General features: G+C 42.3%; 4 protein-coding genes and 2 pseudogenes across 6 annotated transcripts in view; all 6 read right to left on the reverse strand.

Moving 5' to 3' along the window:
* The window catches only part of LOC307201238 (olfactory receptor 5AR1-like), a gene marked incomplete at both ends in the record, with an annotated part of 36,403 nt that extends 34,669 nt beyond the window's left edge, over positions 1-1,734 (reverse strand). The window contains one exon of the mRNA XM_079950280.1: positions 1,705-1,734. Within this exon, the coding sequence (XP_079806406.1) occupies positions 1,705-1,734 (30 nt within the window). The remainder of the gene's footprint in view (positions 1-1,704) is intronic.
* Positions 928-1,626, reverse strand: LOC307223532 (olfactory receptor-like protein OLF1; the record flags this gene model as incomplete). The annotated part of the gene is made up of 1 exon (XM_079989537.1): positions 928-1,626. One exon carries the CDS (start codon positions 1,624-1,626, stop codon positions 928-930), a length of 699 nt encoding a protein of 232 aa, XP_079845663.1.
* A 4,895-nt stretch (positions 1,735-6,629) lies between the features above and the next one.
* On the reverse strand, positions 6,630-8,365 carry LOC307201246 (olfactory receptor 4S2-like; annotated as a pseudogene). Its single transcript has 2 exons — positions 8,266-8,365; positions 6,630-7,454 (listed from the first exon to the last, which is right to left on the reverse strand). The product of its transcript is annotated as an olfactory receptor 4S2-like (transcript).
* Positions 8,366-8,665: 300 nt separating this feature from the next.
* Positions 8,666-9,589, reverse strand: LOC307215086 (olfactory receptor 4S2-like; the record flags this gene model as incomplete). The annotated part of the gene is made up of 1 exon (XM_079974255.1): positions 8,666-9,589. The coding sequence occupies one exon, from the start codon at positions 9,587-9,589 to the stop codon at positions 8,666-8,668; it is 924 nt and encodes a 307-aa protein (XP_079830381.1).
* A 4,484-nt stretch (positions 9,590-14,073) lies between these two features.
* On the reverse strand, positions 14,074-15,063 carry LOC307214870 (olfactory receptor 4S2-like; the record flags this gene model as incomplete). The annotated part of the gene is made up of 1 exon (XM_079973932.1): positions 14,074-15,063. One exon carries the CDS (start codon positions 15,061-15,063, stop codon positions 14,125-14,127), a length of 939 nt encoding a protein of 312 aa, XP_079830058.1. The 3' UTR covers positions 14,074-14,124.
* A 6,159-nt stretch (positions 15,064-21,222) lies between these two features.
* LOC307215093 (olfactory receptor 4S2-like) lies at positions 21,223-22,135 on the reverse strand (annotated as a pseudogene). The gene has a single exon. The product of its transcript is annotated as an olfactory receptor 4S2-like (transcript).
* Between the last annotated feature and the right edge of the window lie 637 nt (positions 22,136-22,772).

The following is a 22,772-nucleotide window of genomic DNA, read 5'->3' on the forward strand; positions in this document are numbered from 1 at the left end:
AGGAATTTTTTTTGTTTTGACTAAGGGATTCATGTCTTCCTTGTTCCCTCATCACTATATTTCCTCTCCCAGAGCTGATTCCCACTGGCATGTTCATCTCCAGATGACTACAACATCACATGTGTGAATGGGCCATCAACACAGATAGAACTTTCATACCACCCACCTCAGATTGAATGCTGTTCAGTGAAGTTGAGTCACACATACACCTGCCAGTCATCAACTGTACCATAGGTTGAGCATGACTGTGAGAAAAAGAGATGTCAGAGTTCGAGTCTGTCTGAAAACACCACCAACTGATCTTGATACCCTTCTTCCTAATCACCTAATCACTCTCTGTCATTGTTCACTGGTGACAGAAATATTATCTGCACTTGCTCAAGGGCTCTTTAGTGCTACATACTTTACATGCTTTAGAATTAAACCATACCACTAAAAACACTGAGCCCTGACACAACTTAACTCGTCTTCAAATAATGCCTATGCATGCATCTGGAATTAAGATGTGTGGAGGGTTTGTTAAACTGAAGTCATGAACAAAGGAACACTTCTGTTAAGTAAATTCCTATTTTGTTGTGGCCAGTGGTGACTGATTCCCATTTGAATTGGTGGGGTGGAAGGTAGAAAGGTTAACCACAGGTGAAGCCAGAGCCAATAACAGGCTCTAGTTTTGCTTCCATTCTCCCCTCTACAAGGACAATATTTAGAATAAGGAGAATGAAGCTGATGGGCAGTACCTCCTCCTGGGCTGTTGTAAGAAGGCAAGCAGGTGGAGGGCTGGCTGAAGATAGACTGGAGGTTGGTGGGGCAGGGCCCCATTTGCCCAAGTAGACCAGCCATTGCTGGTTATGGCTTTACTTCTAGCGCTGCAGCCAGCCTACATACATACACAAAACTTAGTTACTCAAGTCCACAGTATTAAAATAATCAGTGAGGATTTACATTTTTCCTGATCAGTTTCCTTAGGGCATCCTTCACCTCTGAATTCCTCAGGCTATAAATCAGGGGGTTCAACACGGGGATGACAAGAGTGTAAAATACAGAGACTCTTTTGTCTGTGTCCATTGAGAAGTTGGAACTGGGCCGGAAGTACATGAAGAGGATGGTGCCATGGAACAGGGCAAAAGTCGTCAAGTGAGAAGCACATGTAGAGAAGGCTTTCAGCCGGCCTCCTGCAGAGTGTATCCTGGTGATAGTTGTGATTATAAAGCCATAGGAGGTGAGGATAGTCACAATGTTGGACGCTTCAACCAAGATGCCAAAAGTTAAGAGAAGCCACTCATTGAGGGATGTGTCTGAGCAGGCAAGAGCCATCAGGGCAGCCAGGTCACAGAAGAAATGGTTGACAGAATTCTCCCCACAATAAGACAGTCTTAGAGATGCACACGTGTGTATCAGAGAACTCGTGATCCCCCCAACATATGCCCCAGTGAGCAGCCAGACACAGAGTGCCTTCGACATGATGACTGTGTAGGACAATGGTTTGCAGATGGCCACATAACGATCTATTGCCATGATAGCCAGGATGAAGGACTCCACATCTGTAAAAGTACAAAATGTGAAAAACTGGAGAATGCACCCACTGTAGGAAATGGCTTTCTTCTCCACCAGGAAGTTCAGCAGCATTTTAGGGGCAATGGTTGAAGTTATGCATGCATCCATAAATGAAAAGTGTGTCAGAAATAAGTACATGGGGGTATGGAGCTGGGGACTGCTCCTAATCAAGACAACCATCCCTAGATTCCCTATCAAGCTAAAAAGATACATGACAAGAAATACTACGAAGAGTAATGTTGGGTTTCCCATAAATCCTTGGAGAATGAACTCTGTCACAGTGGTGCTATTTCTCTCCATCATTCTTCTGAGCAATGAGAGCTCTGCTGAGTAGATCAGCCAAATGAGGTGGTATCTTGATGGGCCATCATTGTGTGAATTAGCATTTGAATAAATCCTTGATGATTGCCCATGTTGTTCTGACTTGATTGTGAAGGGCTTTTGTCTGAAAGGCCACAGGAATCAATGGCATATGGTTCTTTTTATAGCCCATTATAAACCACATCACTGGAAGCTGCCTGATACTGAATCAGCCCATTGGTCCATCAAGCTCAGCATTGTCCACGTTGAAAGACAGCAATGTTCCAAAGTTTCAGGCAGGGGACAATCTCAATCCTACCTGGAAATAAGCCAAAGACTTTATGCAGGGGTAGGCAACCTAAGGCTCATGGGCCACAAGTGGCCCACAGGGGTCATTTAACGAGCCACCCCCGAACCGAGCCACCTGCTCAGTGAGTCCCCGCGCACTGCGCTAAACCGGCACAGCGCAGCGCGCAGGGACTCACTTCCGCGGTGCCGGAAATTGCATCTGTGCAGACGCAGGAAATCACGGGTGGGTACACTCACACTCATGCGCAATCCGGCCCACAGAGGGATCTCCGCTGGAGTGAACCAGCCCAGGCGAGGTAAACCTTGCCGACCTTATGCATGCAAAGCAGATTCTCTATCACTGAGATACGGCCCTCCCCTCATAATGCTTTCTGCTTCTATCACTGCCTGTTGAAAAGGTCCTTTCTGCTGTATGTCTCATTGAAAAGATACAACATGCATGTATATGTCAAAGGGAACATGCATGCTCAGAAGCATGGGATATTTACCCTCCCACTCAGTATAAACACCTATGTTTTCATTGTGTTTTTTAAAACTATAAATAACTGTTTTTTATCCTTCTGTATTGTATTGTATTGTATTGTATTGTATTGTATTGTATTTATACATACATACATACATACATACATACCCCACCCATCTGGCTGGATTTCCCCAGCCACTCTAGGTGGCTTCCAGCAGAATATTAAAATACAATGATTCATCAAATATTAAAAGCTTCCCTAAACAGGGCTGCCTTCAGATGACTTCAAAAAGTCCGATAGTTGTTTATGTCTTTGACATCTGATGGGAGGGCATTCCACAGGGCAGGCGCCACAACTGAGAAGGCCCTCTGCCTGGTTCCCTGTAACTTCGCTTCTCGCAGGGAGGGAACCACCCAGTGGCGTAGCGTGGGTTGTCAGCACCCGGGGCAAGGCAAGTAATTTGCACCCCCTAACCCGTGGATTTGCACCCCCTAACCCGTGGATTTGCGCCCCCTAACCCTAACCCCCAGATGTTGCGCCCGGTGCGGCCGGCCCCCCCTGCACCCCCTACGCTACGCCACTGGAACCACCAGACCTCAGTGTCCAGACAGAATGATGGGGGTGGAGACACTCCTTCAGGTATGCTGGGCCGAGGCCATTTAGGGCTTTAAAGGTCAGCACCAACACTTTGAATTGTGCCCGGAAACGTACTGGGAGCAAATGTAGGTCTTTCAGGACCGATGTTATGTGGTCTCGGCAGCCACTCCCAGTCACCAGTCTAGCTGCCGCATTCTGGATTAGTTGTAGTTTCCGGGTCACCTTCAAAGGTAGCCCCATGTAGAGCACATTGCAGTATAGCCCATCACATTGTTTAGTGAGCTACCCATGTTATGGGACACTTATTATATTATATTATATTATATTATATTATATTATATTATAATTACTACTACTACTACTACTACTTAGCTTTTAGTGCTTTTAAGCATTGAAGCACAAAGCTGTTCAGAATAGTTCCATTTCATTCAGCCAAAGCTCCCTGTTTATAGAGAACAGGCTGCCTGACTCACCAAGTGAAAAGTTTGCAGTTTTATATGCTAATACTCAATCCAAACTGAGTTCAGTGGGTTGCTAGCTAGTCAGCTGAGTGTATGCAAAAAGCTTGCTTTTCTTCATGGGGAAAACAGAGCTGCAGAAGCAGGCTTGAAGCATCTGACCATTTTAATAACACAAGGATATTACAAGCTCACTCTGTAAAACTAAGTGCCCCAGGGAATTCTGCTACTAACAAGGTTAACTGCCAAATATTTCTCCCTCTTTGCCAAATGAGCAGGGCAATGTGGGACAACCATGGTGTCCTGCTTGCAGTTACAGATAAATGGGAAAGAAAGAAGACAGTGTCTGATGTCCTAAGCTTGAGTGACAGCCAGGAGTTCATCCTCCCTGCCACAACCTCACAACTCTGACGTTCACTCGCTTCCAGTGAAGTGCTGAAATGTGAGCTTTGTCTGCATGGGAGTGCTTTAGTCGTGTCCACATTTACTTATCCACTGCTTAACTGGCTTTCAGCAGCATTAGATGTTATTCCCTGGTCCTAGCCAAGATTCTGGCATAACCTGGGTAACTGAAAACTAGCCCATCAATTGTTTGTTGGTTTGTTACATCCACATCTCACATTTCCTCCCAGAATCTTAACCCAGATGGTAGGTTAGACACAAGGACAGCAAACTGTTACTTACATGAAAATTTGGATTCCAAATAAATGAAGATTGGTGGAGTTCCTTCCTTACAAGCTTGGCTAGGCAGGTGTTTATCTAGTACCGCTACAGTCTTTAACCATCCATTCTTTTCACTTGCCTACAAAAAGATGGAAGTGTCTGGGTCTGCCACTCTAAACCTCACCAAATGCACAGGGAATGCAGATCAGGTCTCTGTTAGCTCCCAACCGGTGATTAAGAAACATTTTTAATTATTATTTTTTTAAAAAATTGTATGGCACTTAATTGTCAAAATCACTAAGCAGTTTCAAGATACAGCATGGATAATTATTTCTCAGGCACTTCCAGACAACCTGTTTAATGATCACTCAGCCTGATTTGTTTGTGGAGGGATTCAACAAGATTGCACCAAGCAAGTTTTAAACCACACTTTCCAGTGCATTTTTCCATCACAAAAAGTCTGACCTTTCAGGAAAGTACCGGTAGCTTTGTTGTGCATGGGCTCCAAATCAGTTTTAACTGCACAGCCTCAATTTGCCATGGTGGGACTGAATCCCACCCCAAAAATAGCAGCAGTCTGGAAGCACTCTTAGTTGATGTACAATCCCATTTCAAAATATGAGAATGCATTGCCTTAATTAACACTAAATGCTTTACTGCTGCTACATCAGAAAGAAGAGGCTTTATAAGCAACTTTTAAATCTGGGGAGCTTTTGAAGGTTTTCTTTCCCCCATTTAATGGCCCTAGATGAAGCCAATTAAATCATGCTCAAAGTGGTTGCATGTTGCACAATTCCTTCAGAGAGTTTGTGAATACCAATATTTTTTTTCCTCATTTTTCCCACAGGAACATCCATTCATTCTTCCCTGAATTATCACATTTTGTAGTCACCATGTGATAGTTCAACACAGTCCTCAGTAAGTCTTTAACATGGGGAGTATAAAAGTATGTTAAAATCAATCAAAACAGGATTTCAGGGAATTAAAATGAGTCTGATCTTGTGGATGAAAGAAAGCCTGGGGAAAATCTTTACCAGAAGACCTCTGGTGGGGTCTCAGTGTGGGGACCATGATGAGCCAAACCTGGGTTTGAATGTCACCTCAAGCGAATGTCTTGGAGAGGGTGAGATTTTCTTTCCTCGGTTCTCCTCCTTCCTCCCTGCCCCACATTTTTACAGTATGGTCTGAGATCCTTTCAGCTGCTAATGCTATGCTGAGGATTAAATTTGGGCCCTTATGCCAAGAACGTGAGATGCTGCCTTACACCCCATCAGGCTGTTGGGCTACCTTAGTTCAGTATTGACTACATCTGACTTTGCCAGCATGGTTCTTGCAGGTGTCATGGTGCCCACCATATGCTGCTAAGGTGCCCACCACTCATCAAGTCCCATCACCCATCCAGCAAAGGAATAATGGGGAGCTCACTTTAAATTCCCAATTGTTCCTTTGAAGCACTACCCTTACCCATCCCACACCTGATGTCAGGTGTAGAAAGGGTTGCTGTGGGTTTTCCAAAATGGCCTTGTGAGCCAAATGGGGAGAAAGGGATTTCAGGATTTAATACTAATCATCATCATCATCATCATCTTATGAATTGTGTGTCACAATTTCCCAACTTAACCCTTTTACGTGGTTTTGTATGTATTGCAGTGTTTTATGCATTGTGACTTGCTGTTGTTTTTATTGATTATAGTTTAGTAATTATTTATTGCAATTGTTAAGAGTGAATTTCTGTTTAATCATTGTTTGCTGATATTTAATTTCATTGTGCACTGCTATATTCTAATGGATTATTGAATATTACTTTGTTTGATATAAGTTGTATATAAGTTAAATTTTTATTATGACTTTTTTGAATTGGATTAGATTGTTACAATGTGTGTGATCTTTGTTGTTTCTTCAGCTTGTAAACCGCCATGCATATAGTAATATAGAAAGGCAGTATACAAATTAAAAGTTAAATGAAATGAGGAAGGCTGGTGAGCTAAGTTTGGCCTGCAAACTGGAGGTTTACCACCTATGTCTGAAGCATATATCTGTAGTGGAGATAGGCTTCCGGCTCACAGCCACTCTAGATCCTCAAAAAATCTGTAATGTGTTCTCTGCTGATGTCCAAAGTATTATCTGAATTTGGAGTGGGGGGCTTCAAAGGGGGGTGTTTCTGAATTATAACTCCTTCTTAAATAATATTTCCACACTAAAGACAGGTTTGATCTTTGTTGAGTATGCCAATCGAAAGGCCAGATGATTACAAATATTCCAAGGACAGGAGAACTAACCCAATTTATTTTGGCTTCCCAAGCCTCTGTGTCTTGCTCCACAGCTTCTTCGTGGCATTTTTCATCTCGGCATTCCTCAGCGAGTAAATGATTGGGTTCAACATAGGCGTGAGGATAGTGTAGAACAGAGCAAACACTTTATCTACTGCTAAGGTAGTAGAAGGGCAGACATAGATGAACAGGCAGGGCACAAACAGAATGAGCACCACAGTGATATGGGAAGCAAAGATCGAGAGGGCTTTTTGCCTCCCCTCAGAGGAGTGTGTGTGGAGGGTGAATAAGATGACACCATAGGACGCAACCAGCACCAGGAAACATCCCAAAGCAATCATCCCAGTGTTGCCAACAACCAAGACTCCAACAATGTGGGTGTCACTGCAGGCCAGCTTGAGGGTAGATGTCACAGAAATAGTGGTCAATCTCATTAGGCCCACAAAAGGGCAGCTTTATGGTGAGGATAGTCTGGACCATTGAATGCACAAGTCCTCCCAGCCTAGTGGCTACAACCAGCTGATGGCAGACTCGCCTGCTCATGTTGGCTATATAGTGGAGGGGCTTGCAGATGGTGACATAGCGGTCATAAGCCATCACTGTGAGGATAAGGATGTCAGTGCAACCAAAGATGTGCACAGAAAAGAGCTGAGCAACGCAGCCCACAAATGAAATGGTTTTCTCCTTGGCAAGCAAGTCTGCAATCAGCTTGGGCACCACAGCAGATGAATAGCAGATGTCCACAAACGACAGGACAGAAAGGAAGAAGTACATGGGCATATGGAGGCGCTAGCTGGACCGCACAGTGACCATGGTCAGAAGGTTCCCCAGAACAATCACTAAGTAGATGAGCAGAAACAGGAGAAAGCAGGCTTGTTGGACCTGCTCATTTTGGGATAGTCCCAAGAGGATGAATTCTGTCACAGATCCGCCGCACGCCAACAGCACCAATGGCAGCGACAAAACCCAATGAATAGGAGCACATGGATCCTGTCAGGAGATGTTGCCTCCATGCCGCTTGCATTCCCCATCGTTCTGCACTGGCACCCCACGTTGGACAGCACTGAAAGCGTGCGCCGACAGCGGAAAAGCCAGAAAGGAACCAGCAGCTTGATGCGTGAGCGCCAGCCAGGTGAGCTGGAGGCAGGGGGCAAATGCCCCCTGCTGGGCGGTGCTCGGGCTCCCGCCCACAACCACTCCCCTCTCTTTCAGGGAGGAGAGTCTTTGACGCACACAACAGGATGCATCGCACAATGTCCACAATGTTACACGGCGCTCTGGGTGCTGCGCGTGCAGCCAAAACAGTTGTTTGCTATAGTGTCTTTTCCTTAGCTGGAGCACTTTTTTGCTCCTCCTTTTCTTCTAATTTCTCTCCTCATTGATTTAATCTTTCTGTCTCCTCTCCTTGCAAGTTCACTGTCTTTACCTCCCCCCTTCCAGGCAGCCTCCTTTATCGCTAGTCCCTTATCTCCCCTCTCTATCGCTTGCTTATCAGCTGATCAGCGGCTTTGTTTCAACACCCCCTTCCCTCTTTCTAAAAAAAAAGGCATGATCTGCTTTTTGCCCCGGTGCATAAGACGCACACACATTTTGCTCTACTTTTTAGGAGGGAAGAAGTGTGTCTTATGAGGCGAAAAATATGGTATATACCTAAGATCTCTATCGCCAGTGCAAAGAGCAGCAGCGACAGAGGGCATCCTTGGTGGATGCCCCTGTTGAGATTTCTTGGATTCTGACACCAGCTTTGCATGTCTTTTCAGAGGAAATGCCCTCTGCATTCAATTCCACTTACCGTCATATAAGCATGTCTATGATTGCAGCCCAATCAGTGGTTCAGCTATGCCTTGAGAGGTAATTTCTCTGTACCGATTGTTTAATGAGCAAACACACAAGTAAAAATTACTAAAATAGAACCAACACAGCGGTAGCTTAAGGGAAACTGCCTTTCCAGATTTCAATGTAACAATTAGCCACTTCCGTAAATGCAAGCGGAATATCCCTGTCCCCAGTGTTCATATGAGAGTCATAAACTTGCACCTCTTGTTATTTCTCACTCCATAAATACTTTTTTGCTCCATAATTTTCTCATGGCATTTTTCACCTCTTCATTTCTCAGTGTATAAATTAAGGGATTGAGCATAGGGGTGATAATAGTATAGAATAAAGCCACACTCTTGTCCTGAGAAAATGTGGTGGGAGGCCTCAGGTAGATGAAGATGCAGGGTCCAAAATATAAGATCACAACAGCGATGTGGGAAGCACAGGTGGAGAGGGCTTTTAGGCGTCCTTCAGAAGAATGAGTTCTCAGCATAACTAGAATGCTGATGTATGAAACTGCCAAGACAAGAAAGCTGGTCAGAGATATCATGCCGCTATTGGCAATGACCATGAGTCCAACAATGTAAGTATTGGTACAGGCCAATTTCAGTAAAGGGTGAACATCACAGAAATAGTGGTCAATTTCATTGGGCCCACAGAAGGGCAGCTGTATAGTAAGGAGAGCCTGGACTATTGAATGAAGAAACCCACCTAGGAATGAGCCTGCCACCATTAAACCACATACATTCTTGCTCATAATAGTTGTGTAATGGAGGGGTTTGCAGATGGCTATGTACCGGTCATACGCCATTGATGTGAGAAGGAAGATCTCAGTGCCACCAAAGAAATGAATGAAGAATAGCTGTATTATGCAACCAACAAAGGAGATTGTCTTCTTCTCAACAAGGAAATCTGCAATCATTTTGGGAGCAGTAACAGAGGAGTAGGAGATGTCCACAAAGGAGAGGTAACTAAGGAAGAAATACATAGGAGAGTTCAGACGGGAGCTGCTTTTGATGGTGACTATGATAAGTAGATTCCCCAACACTATTGCTGTGTAGAAGACCAGAAAGAGCCCAAAACAGGCTTTCTGTATGTTTGGATCCGGGGTAAGCCCCAAGAGGATGAATTCAGACACATTGTTTCTGTTCTCCATGAAGTCAGCAGAGAAGATGATTACAATCCAGAATTAAAATAACCTGCCATCAGACAAAATAATGAATAGAGTCAACTAAAACTGATATTTTTAAGTAAACCTGAGAAAACTGTAGTTGTTTTCATGACAGTTCAGAAATATTGTGGGATGAACCTTCTTTCGTTAATTCTGAACAACTCTGAGAATCCATTGTTGTCTGCAGCTTTGCCACATACTGCAAAGGGCCAAACTATACATGACACTGCACACACCACTTTGAAGGACACCAAGGTTTTTAAAAATGTAAGAGCAGGGGCAGTGGGGCAGTTTTCATTGGGATCACAAAACATTGGGGGGGGGGTAATCCACAAGCCAAATGAAAATCCCACTCCAGGCAGTGCTATTAGTCTTAGTGAGAAAGTTCCCATCAGCATCTATCAGAGTTTTTTTCCTAATACCAGGATGGCTCACAGCTGGGTAGAGAAGGGTTAAACTTCAGCTCCCTATGCATTGTGGTCCCAGTGAAAAATGTGGATTGGGAGCACACATACTATTAAAATGTTCAAATGTCTGATGTGCTTCTGAGTGGTGTTTTTCATCTCACATGCAGTTGGTCCCTAAAATCTCCAGTGTACAATGGACTGTGCACTGTATGGTGTACAGTGGAAGTGCTGACTAGTTATGGGGAGAATGTGACCAGGGCAACAAACAATCTCTTTGAATGCATTCCGAGGACTTTGCCTAGAATTAACTGGCATTGGAATCATATTTTTATAGATAGAAGCTTTGTGCCTTTAATTAAAAGATCTTTCATGACTAGTGTTTGACAAACTTATGCCATCAGAAATGACATCCCGTTTCTCAAGTTATGAAACCTGCATTACAAGATCAGGGTCTTATAGTAGGAATTTGGGGACATGCACATCAGTGAAATTTATCATAGGGACATGTTGTGCATGGTGTGACATTAATACATAATGTGCTGTATCTAACACTTGGTACATCACCTGTTGGTACATCACCAGAAAATCCACACCAGTTGCACATTTTTACTGGCATGCAGCTGTTTCAAAGACAGGAACCCTACGAAAGGGCGGAGGGGACACGGATTAAACATTAATCACGTTTGAAGTTTTTGCCCACAACCATCCACAGGCAAAACCCTCCCACCTTTTCCCACAATAGCAAGAGGGCAACACAAAAAAAGCAACATGGCAGCATTCTCACCACGATGGAATGTCACAGTTTTTCCTAATGGAAGTTCTGTTCCTTCAAAGAGCTGAATGTGTCATCCCAAAATCCAACAGGTTCATTGTATTGCAGTGACAAGGAAACTACCCCTACTGTATCTTTGAAGAAAAGTAACTTTTAGGGTGCAAGCAGTGGGGGTACTTAAGGGCATGTAATACCGGCACCTCCTCCCACCCAATGTTAAAAGTGTAGAACTTACTTTAACAACTTCATGGTGAGTACCGGCACGTTTTATTCTTTCTTTCTTTTTTTAAGCACTGGATACAAGCATGCCTAACAAACTTCCAACAGAGCCTTGCCTGGGGAGACGGAACCAGTGGAATGTCATTCATACACTCCTTTTACTGGGCCCTATGTTAACTTAGTTCTGTTGGGATGTATAAAACGCTTTCCACAAGGAAATAAATGTTGTCGGCAGTAAAATAGGAATAATAATTTGATCATTTCCCAAATTTATATACTGCTTTTTAACTTGCCTTTCTTCAAAGCAATTAATGAATATTTATCTTACAGGGATTTTGTGAGAATAAATGAGATGGGGAAATGCTGTTACCTTCCCTTGCCCTTATGGTTAACAAGACAGGCTATATATAAAATTAGAATAGCGGGGGGGGACAAAACTTTGAGTCCTAACGGGCATTTTATTTTATTTTTTGCTTTAATCAGCAATCTACACACTTAAATCAATTATTGCAGTCCTTCATTTATTACCTGGATGGCCTTCCTTGGATGTAATGCAGCAGGAGACCAGCTGAAGTTTGTACGGGGCCCTCTCTTTCTCTGGCTGTCTCTATCTCTCTGTCTCTCACACATGCACACATGCACACTGTTGTGCTCTAAGAACCTAGAAGCATGTGGCTTTGATCAAGCCCTCTTAGCAAATCACTAAGATGCTTAATAAGCTCCCAGGAGCATAGAGATGCCTTCCAGTGGAAAATGAGTCATTAGAGAAACAACTCAACTTTTTTAATGCCTAGGTTTGTATTCAACCAAGCTGTACTCAGAGCAGACCCATTGAAATTAATGGTCCCAAATTAGGCCCATGAACTTCAGTAGGTCTACTCTGAGCTGCACTAGCATGGGATACCATAGGATACAAATTTCAAGGAGGCATTTCAAGTTCTATCAGCCACAATGGCCATGTGTCCTTCATTGCAGAGAATAGCCCTCCATTTGAAGGCATCTTCTCTTTGAAGGGGTGACTTCTTTGAACCATAAAGAACCATAAGATGTGGAAGTGAGGAAGGGAGTGAAGTTACCTATCAACAGTTAGTATTGAACATACTGAGCAAATGAAGGAGATCTGCAAAAAAAAGAAAAAGTTGGAGGTATGAATGTCTGTATATTTCCAATGTCTTTGAATAAAATGGGGGGAATAGCAATTTTGGGGGGAAATGCATTGATCTTGATTTAGCAAGGCAGTATGTAGGTGTACTGCATTCAAGTTAATTGCTGTAGATGCTGTCCTGAAAGATTTTCTCACTATTGGGGGCACCAGGTAATGCTTCTGTAGTGGATTAAATATGCCAAAAAGTGGACTTCAGGTGTTTCACCATTAACCTTGAGCCATTAGGTTGTCACACACTTTTTCATTGCAAAAATCAATTAATTTAATTTAATGAATGGAGGAAAATATTTCTACAGCATTAAATATTTATATTGAGGAACCAGATTGAAAACAAGACAACAAATAAAATAACAGCTTCTAAAAATTAAACATTCTTGGCACAACATTAATCAAAAATTATATTTTAGTGCTATGCCTATTGTGGATGCACAGGCAATAAGATTGTTAACAAAAGGAGAAATTATGATTCCTGAATTTAGGAACAAGTTAAGGATTTAGTATCAGAAATGTATTGGTTAACACAAAATGCAAAGCAATATAATCTCAGTACACTAGAGATAATATGAGGAGGGGAATTCAGGTCATACTCTAAGTATGAAAACTTTGTACAAAAATGGAAGAAGAAGAAAACAGTAATATCAGTTTCAACAAGAATTAGGAAAAATCCACTTAAAGTTTTATATTGGTGCCACACACGCCAAAATAAGCTGCATATATGCTGCTATGATCCCTTACTTTTGGAGAAAAGAATGTAAAGGCATAGGCTCTGTTGAGCTTATGAGCATAGGCTCATAGGTGAAGTTGAGAGGCAATACACAAACATTAGGAAACATTTTTCTAGAATGTAGCAAAATGGCAGGTCACCATATTAAGACAGAACTCTCCCTGGAACTTTTAACTATCTTTAATGGGGAAAACATGGATCTCCCTCACAAAGTCATGATGTCACTTATTCTGGCAGCAGCCAGACTAGTGGTAACACTAACTGGAAATCAGAAGAGTGAGGATCAATAGATAGGATTTGGCATATTGATTTGTTAGATAAACTAAACAACATAAATTAAAGCGACTAGACAAGAAAACACTATAGATGGCTTTTAAGGTCAATGGCAGGAATTTTTTCTATGGACAAAAGATAATCCCAATAAATCCCAAACTCCTGCCACCCGTAGAACTCTCTGAAGTCTCTTGTTGGAAAATTATATTGAATATATTGATAATCATAGAAACTGCTGCTGATTTACAACATAAGCAAAAACGTGCTTCATCATCCTTTGTTGTTATTGATGTCATTTTTATAGAACAAGACTTCAATAAACTGCAGTGAAAAGATTTTAACTATCAAAACATATTCAGATCAATACAACCCTGTAGAGGTCATTCTCCAAAGAAGGGTGGACAGACTTAAGGCTGAGGAGATTTACTTTGTTTTTACTTTTTAAAAATTGATTACATTTCTATCCCACCTTTCCAAAGAACTCAAAGTGCTATGTGTGGTTCTTCCCTCCTCCTGATTCTATTCTTACAACCACCCAGGATAGGCTGGGAGACAGTGACCTCCTTGATTCAGTGGGGATTTGAACCCTCGTCTCCCAGGTCCTAGTCCAACACTCTAGCGACTGCACTACAATGGAGCCCAATATCTGCAAATGGCTGCTAGATACAAAGCAGCAGCTCGGGGGGCAGAGCTAATTGAGATGATCTGCATATCTAAGCACAAATTGACAGCTGAGTTACTTCAATCAGCATCTTTAATATCATAATTTGGGAATAAGAGGGAGCATTTTTGTTCTTGCTATTATTACAAATTTGGGAATCAGAAATTCTTGCTGGTCTACTGCAAAACTATGACTAGATTCCAATCTACCTTCTACTCGGCCCTTCCCTAAAGCACAATATACACTGCTTATTTTAATCACTGCAACTCACATGGCTTAAATGAAAAAATACATAAATGTCACATTCTTCTTCTCCGTCTTGAAATCGCTTTTTGGCTCCACAATTTTTTCATGGCCTTCTTCATCTCCTCATTTCGTAGTGTGTAGATCAATGGGTTGAGCATTGGTGTGATCACAGTATAAAGCACAGCCACAGTCTTGTCTTCTGAGAAGTTACTGGAAGGACGTATGTACATAAAGGTGCATGGCCCAAAAAATAAAATGACTACCGTGACGTGGGAAGCACAGGTAGATAGAGCCTTGAGACGCCCTTCGGAAGAGCGAGACCTCAAGGAGACCAAGATGGCAATGTATGATGAAACCAAGGTGATAAAGGAGCTCAGAGCAATGACTCCACTATTAGAAACCACAATGACACCAATAATGTAGGTATCTGTGCAAGCCAATCTTACTAAAGGGTGGACATCACAGAAATAATGATCAATCTCATTGGGTCCACAAAACGGAAGTTGGTTGGTGGCAATTGTCTCCAGCAATGAGTGCATGAGCCCTCCAACCCATGAGGCTGCCACCAGCTGCCCACAAACCCGCCTGGTCATAATGGTGGTATAGTGGAGAGGTTTGCAGATTGCAATGTACCTGTCGTACGCCATCACTGTGAGGATGAAGCTCTCAGTGCAGCCAAAGAAATGGACCCCAAAGAGCTGTGTCATGCAGCCAATGAAGGAAATGGTTTTCTTTTTGACAAGGAAGCCCGCAATCATTTTGGGGGCTGTAACGGAAGAGTAACATATGTCTACAAAAGATAAGTAGCTGAGGAAAAAATACATGGGAGAATTCAAGCGGGAGCTGAAGAAGATCGTGACAATGATGAGGAGATTTCCCAACACAATGACCAAATATAAGAAGAGAAAGAGAACAAAACATATTTTCTCAATCTGTTCGTTTTGGGTGAGGCCAAAGAAGATGAACTCTGTCACGTTGTTTATGTTCTGCATCACCTGCAATGAGAAGAGATGAGTTTGCTCTGTAACGTCTGGTGTTAATGAAATAAAAAAATTCCTTCCAGTAGCACCTTAAAGACCAACTAAGTTAGTTCTTGGTATGAGCTTTCGTGTGCATGCACACTTTTTCAGATACCATGCACACGAAAGCTCATACCAAGAACTAACTTAGTTGGTCTTTAAGGTGCTACTGGAAGGAATTTTTTTATTTTGTTTTGACTATGGCAGACCAACACGGCTACCTATCTGTAACTGGTGTTAATAAGTAGTTGAAATCCAGAAATATATTGTATGGCAAGCCTGACATCAACTATAGTGTGTGTGTGTGTGTGTGTGTGTGTGTGTGTGTGTGTGTGTGTCCACTCAGCCCCAAAACAGCTATTACTAACCCAATTTTTCTGCTGAGATAATCAGTGGCATCCTGTAGGTGATTTATAGAAAAAATGGTCAGTTTGCATTTCTTAGTGCAGAAAGTATTCATCTTTCCTATTCTAATTAATTCAAGAGGGTTCTGGAAGCTTCTCTGTGTGAAAGAAACAAGCAGAAGGTTCATGGTGTTTGGGTCGTTCCTTCAGAGAAGCTGAGTACAGCTGGCTTAAACTGGTTCTCTTATCTATTCTTCAGGGTCATGCTGACTATAATAAGAGGCCAGAAGGAGCCTGGGTTTCACTCTCTCTTTCTATCTCTTTTCCGTCTGGTGTGGTGTTCTGTACATAGTATGCTTAGTGTTAAGGTTCAGACTTATTATAAGTTATTGTAAGTTTAAGTCTGCTGCAACTGGAATTCTTATGGACGGTGCCAATCCTGAATGTATTGGATTTGTGACCATTATGCTCATTTGCCTTCAATAACAGTAAAGCTCTGCTAGATGAAATACAATTGCCTCTGGTTTATTTTTTGGGAATCCTGCAACGTGTTTAAGTTGTTACTCTGCTAACTATACATTGGAATCTAATCTGGATCAATACTGAGTAGAATTCCATGGCAAAGCCTTCTATAAATTCTGGTTCTCTTTGTCTTGGAGTAGAAGAAATGCTTGAAAAAGCTCTCAAATTTATATACAATTCTGCTTAATGGAGTGCCTTCTAACAAAGCTTTTCTATGAATAAGCTAAGAAACCTTTCCTGCAAGTTGATCTGCAAGTGAGTAAGCACCCCACCCAGCAAGCCGGAGCACTTACTCAAGAGTAGGTTCCATGGCTTTCATGAAATCTCTTAAGAGTGCCTCCAGAACAGTCAGTATTTTACAGGAAGGATTCAAGTGCATACCCAGAAATTCAGGTTTCCACATTTAAAGTGGATTAAAGTACTCTGTCCCCATAGTGCAACAAATCCAATTTAAACATAGATATAGATTTTTGAGCACTCATCCTGATTTGCTTGTACAAAACTGACACAGAAGTTTACTCATCCACCCTTCTACTTGCTACTGTTTCCCCCCAGGAAAACCTGCTGTTTACTGCCGAATCAGAGAAAACGTAAATCGAGTTTTCTCCAGATTGACATTTGCTCTGATTTAGTGCTAAAAAGTGATTTTTCCAGAGGAAAGTGACAAGGCAAAGGCAAAAGCACTCGGTCCTGTAACTGGAAAGCATGGGACAAGCAGAAAACCACTCAGTCCCTTGCTTTCTAGGCATGGGCAAGCAGAAGTGTGGGCAAGCCCTTAGATTATGGCAGGTCTTTACTGTGCATCCATCATGATTAGTTTTGACACATCATCCCTTTAGTCATTTGCTCATCCCACACTTTTCAATGCATTTACCCATCACTTTCCATACCACAGGAAGTCTGTTGCTTTTTTAAAAGCAGCTTCGTTGCACTAGGGCAACAGAATGTTTAACCCACTTTAATTGCACAAACCTAAATTTCCTGTTTTGTTGTGGGATGCTTCCTGCAAGCTGATGGAGAAAAGCATGAAGGGTGTAGAATGAATGAATTAATGGAAAGGCATATAAACACTCCAAAAGCAAATCAGAATGAATGCTCCCTACAAATAAATCAGTATATTTAGGGTTGCCATATTTTGAAGAGCAAAAAAGAGGTCGCTGTGACGACTCTCATTTTTAATAACGCTACTATATGTAGGCTATAGAAGCTATAATATATTGCTGAGGGGGCAGGAGAAGAGAAGAAGAAAGCAAGTCTTCAGCCACCAGTTATGTCTATGTCTCATCCAGAAAGTATAGCCAAAGACATTTTGGCAAATTTAAAAAAAAATCCACCTGGACAGAAATTTTACTCCTGGAAAAAGAGGGTGTGTCCTGGAAAAAGAGGACACATGGCAACCCTAGCATGCAACATAAACCGGTCATATGGAGGTACCCTAAGACATGTGAAACCTCACAGACTTCCCCACTTTCTTGTATTCAAACCCAGAAGTGGCTTCCTAACCAGAAACTCTCCCCAATATTTTTTCTGTGTTACCTCCCTGAAAAATTTAAAGGCAAAGACGTGTAAATTCAGCACAACAGTCCTCATTAGTTCTCAGATTGATAAGCAAGCAAGAAAATATGTTCTGTTTTGAGTCAAGGCTGCAGAAACAGCCTTTATTTTCATTTGTACTGTAATGAGTGCACAACTTGGAAATCAGAGGTGAGAAGCAATTAAGTACGCTTACCCTGTTGATTTCAAGATGAATTCATTTTATTGCTGCAAGCCTGCACTAGAGCAATGGTGAAGTTCATGACATTTACATCATCTACAAGGTTAGAGGTTCTTTACCAACCTTCAGTACCACAGGATTCTTGAGTTTAAACATTTGTGTTTTCAACCCAAGGAAGAAAAGCTGTGCCACCTGACCATGTATGAAACTCAGCTTCTTCTTGCACCAAACAGGAAGCTGTAAGAAGGAATTACATGTATATTACTGCATCTTACAATCATCTCAAGCATACATACTTGGTTCCAAACACCTGGAGACCAACCACTCCTTTCAGCAACAATTAAGCTCCACCAGCACTCCTGTCCTGGGAGGCCAAATTATTTCCTCCAAAGGATACATAACTATTAGCTTTGTGGACTTCTTGCCAAAGTTGATGTCATATCACAATTTAACTACTACTTTATCTGCAGCTTTTAATTAGGCCCAAGGGGGATGCATCCACAACTTTTTCTGAGTTGTTCCAGGATTGTCTGTGATTCATAAATGAGGTTAAGAACAATGGCTGGCCCCACTCCAATTTTGTAGCCACATAGTGGCCAGGGCTGCATCTATTCAGAGCCTTCTTCAAAAAGCAGTGATTCTGCCAAGCATCTGTTCAGAGAGGACAGAAGAGTGGGGAATAGTTTAACCCACCAGATGACTTTCTAAACATATGATTGGCCCAATCCATCATCTGCATGCACAGCACTTCCGGGGGGGAGGGGGGAATGCTGAAAAAGTGCATTTCCTCATTCTGCTTTGGGTACATACGGGGCATCTGCTTCTCTTTGCAGGAACCACCTTTACCACCGGGGCCTTGCAAAGACCCCAAGATCTCCTGCAATGACTTTGCAAAGTTTTTTGCAGATAAAATCACTCATATTCGGAAGGAGCTAGACACCACCGTGGGAGCAGGGCTGGGGCGGGAGAGTGCTGGAGCCCTGTCTGGTCAAGTTGCATGGAATCAATTTCAATCCGTTACCCCCGAGGATGTGGACAGGCTGCTTGGACGCGTGAAACCAACCACCTGTCTCCTTGATCCCCACCTTTCAATTTGATAACTCATTCTTCAAAGGAAGAATCACATTATGTTGAATTGCCTCTTACTGAAACATGGTAGAGGAGTTGAGCGGATACCCACACTGAATCATGTCTCAAATGTGTGAGCAAGATTTCATTTTCATTCTGATACAGTGGTACCTCGGGTTACAGACACTTCAGGTTACAGACTCTGCTAACCCAGAAATAGTACCTCAGGTTAAGAACTTTGCTTCAGGATGAGAACAGAAATTGCGTGGTGGCAGTGGGAGGCCCCATTAGCTAAAGTGGTACCTCAGGTTAAGAACAGTGTCAGGTTAAGAACGGACCGCCAGAACGAATTAAGTTCTTAACCCGAGGTACAACTGTATTTCAGTATCTAATGGAGCTATCCCTTCACAAATAAACAAAGACAGAACACCAAAGCAGCAAGTGAAAGCCAAGGTCTCCAGTTGTTTGTTTGTTTGTTTGTTTGTTTGTTTGTTTGTTTGTTTGTAATACTTTTTATCATATTCTTCAACTAAAAATGCCTCCCAGAGCAGTTTACAAATGCCATTGATAAGACAATCTCTGCCCTCAAGTTTACAATCTAAAAGATACAATGCAAATGGATTGGGAGGGATGGGGGGAAACAACTCAGGAACTCTTTCTTAGTTACAGAGTTCTTGTAATCACCAGCTGAAATGGAAAGAGTTCAACAGAAGAACAGTCAACTATATCGCTGGTCTATCGACAGAGTGGATTGAAGAGCCTTGCAGTCTCATCTCATTTTTTTAGGAGTGTGGCTGGGGCAGGCCAGGTATCTAGGGGTCCGAATGTGGCAGAAAGTTACCAAAGTGAGGTCACTGGTCCATGTGCCAGTCACTGTGATTGGATATAGGATTATCCTATCTCCAGTGTGTACAGCTTCTCCCAGTCTTCCCTCCTCAGAGACCATAATCAATCATTGGGACCTTTTGTGCACTAAATCTCTGCTGGCTCTCTGAGCAGCATCCCACGGAGGCAATTTCACAGCTAAGAGTCTTGTGGCACCAGAAAGAAAATCAGTGTTGTTGTAGTGGTAGTGATCTCTTTTTATCCATTCCTCAGCAATGCCATTGTTGCATTTTTATTGTGTGTGGTTTTTATGGTAACTACTTAGCAATGTTTCTATTACGCAGTCTTTAAAAGTATAAATAAATAAAATGGATGGTATGTGTGAATGCATGAGTGTGGGTGGGTGTACATGTATGGGTGAGCCTGAGCACATGGAGTAGACCTGCCCTGTGCCAGCTAGCCATATGCATGGCCAACAAGCATCCCCCAGGAAGCTGGTGACGAAAGAATGCAGCCTGCAGCTGGAAAATGGTTCTCTAGACCTGCTTTAGGAGCTGCTTATATAGATTGTGTGCCAAAACCGTTTTCAAAGCAGTGACGTGTGTCTGACAAGTGCTTGGTTATTGATTATTGAGTCCACCTGTGTGGAGTACATTTCTTCTCTGGTCACTTTCTCAAAACTATATTTATAGTGTCAACAATCTTCAACTCCTGAGTTATTCCTCTCTAAAGGGGAACAGGCTCGATTCAGTTCACATTTAAAGTGGATCTACCTAATTCACACTATCCAAAACAATACCCAAATGCAAACGCAGCTATCCTTCCAAATTCACACTTCTCCAAATTTTGCAATACAGTTCTTCTGTCAAGGAATGTGTACAGAAGTGCATATTCTGGGCAAAGTGTGCATATTAATGCATATACTCGTGAAAACCATGTTTTAAAAGTCATTATATTATGGAATGTTGATCTGTGACAATGTGCATATTATGCAGAATTGTGCAGGGAAATGTGTATACAATAGGAAAAATTCACACTAAAATGCTGATAAATTTTCAGAAATTTATAAAGAAAAAAAGATAAAGAAATAATCACAAAATGACATGGAAGTATAAAGAAGTGGGAAAATGAGAAATTGAGAGGAACAAAAATTAACAGTTACACACATCCTTACTCATTCCTCTAAGATTCAATTTCTGCTGAATATTTTGGTTGCTTCTTTGTACATGTGTTTCCAATCATGTACAGACTTTCAGCTTCTCAAATAAAATAAAAACAAATTTAAAATACACACCTCGAATAAAATGTATGAAAGCAGCATAAAAACATATGGCAAAGATCAGTGGCGTAGCGTGGGGGGTGCAGGGGGGGCCGGCCACACCGGGCGCAACATCTGGGGGTTAGGGAAATCCACGGGTTAGGGGGCGCAAATCCATGGGTTAGGGGGCGCAAATTACTTGCCTTGCCCCGGGTGCTGATAACCCACGCTATGCCACTGGCAAAGATAGAATAAAGCTTTAACCTGTTTAAGAGCCCAGGGTAGGGACAGTCTTTGTTGCTTTCAAGATAGGAATCACAAAAATCTATTTTAATGACTTCTATGCATATTGTTTAACTAAAATAAAGCTAACATTCACATTTTTGTTTTCTCACTTGAAGTCATTTCCTGCTGCATAGTTTTCTCATGGCATTCTTCATCTCCGCATTTCGTAATGTGTAGATTAACGGGTTGAGCATTGGGGTGATCATAGTGTAGAGCACAGCCACAGACTTATCTGCTGATAACTCCCCAGAAGGGCATACGTAGGTGAAAGTGCATGGCCCAAAAAATAAAATGACTACCGTGATGTGGGAACCGCAGGTAGAAAGAGCCTTCTGATGCCCTTCGGAAGAGCGAGATCTCAAGGAGACCAAGATGGCAATGTAGGACACAACCAGGATAATGAAGCAGCCCAAAGCAATCACTCCACTGTTGGCAACCATGTTGATGCTGACAATGTAGGTATCTGTGCAAGCCAGTTTCAATAAAGGGTGGACATCACAGGAAAAAATGGTCAGTTTTATTGGGTCCACAGAAGGTGAGCTGAAAGACAGCAAGGGTCTGCACCAATGAATGCATGAACCTTCCAAACCATGAGACTGCCAACAGCTGCCCACAAACCTGCCTGGTCATAATGCTGGTATAGCGGAGAGGTTTGCAGATTGCAATGTACCGGTCGTACGCCATCACTGTGAGGATGAAGCTCTCTGTGCAGTCAAGGAAATACCCCCCAAAGAGCTGTGCCATGCAGCCAATGAAGGAAACGGTTTTCCTTTCGACAAGGAAGCCCACAATCATTTGGGGGGCCGTGACACAGGAGTAGCACATGTCTATGAAAGATAAGATGCCTAGGAAATAATACATGGGAGAATTCAGGCAGGAGCTGAAGACTATAGTGACAACTATGAGGAGGTTTCCCAGCATGATGATTAAACAGAGGAAGAGGAAGAGCACAAAACATACTTTCTCCAGGTCTTCATTTTGGGTGAGGCCAAAGAAGATGAACTCTGTCACATTGTTTATGTTCTGCATCACCTGAACACCTCATCTGTGACTAGATCACCTGCAATGAGAATAAAAAAAATTGCTCTTCTACTGTTATTGAGTAGTTGAGATCCAGAACATACTGTGGAGGCTGATATCCACTACAGTGAACATAGTATTTATGCATTTTTCCCATTCTCCTGCAACACTACAATTAACAACACAATTATTCTGTTACGGTTATAAACTGTATCCTTAGGGGATTTGCAGCAAAGCCATCTATAAACACTGGAGTAAAAGACTGTTTCCCTCTCTCACTTCTCACTTTCCAGTCTGTTCAATTCACTGCATCATAGTTGCAATGCCCTGCCGCGCCCCTTAAGCTTGGCACTCAGTGTGAGAACCAGTTGTGCTGCCCTACATCTGCCTCTGCTTCTAAACAGAGCTTTTCCATGACTAAGCTGAGAAACTTTCCCTGCAAGTAGATATAGAAATGAACTAGCACTCCAACCAACTGCTTTGCCCAGCAAGCTGAAGTGCTTACTGAAGAGTAGGTCCCATGTCCTTCATGAAATCTATGACGATTGTCAATATTTTGCAGGAGGAAGCAATTAATTATGCTTATCTTATTGCTTTGAAGCCTAGTTCATTTTATTGTTGCAGGCTGAGCAACTCTGGAGTTCAT

The sequence above is a fragment of the Podarcis cretensis genome (genome assembly GCF_951804945.1).
Source record: "Podarcis cretensis genome assembly, chromosome: 1".
NCBI lineage: Eukaryota > Metazoa > Chordata > Lepidosauria > Squamata > Lacertidae > Podarcis > Podarcis cretensis.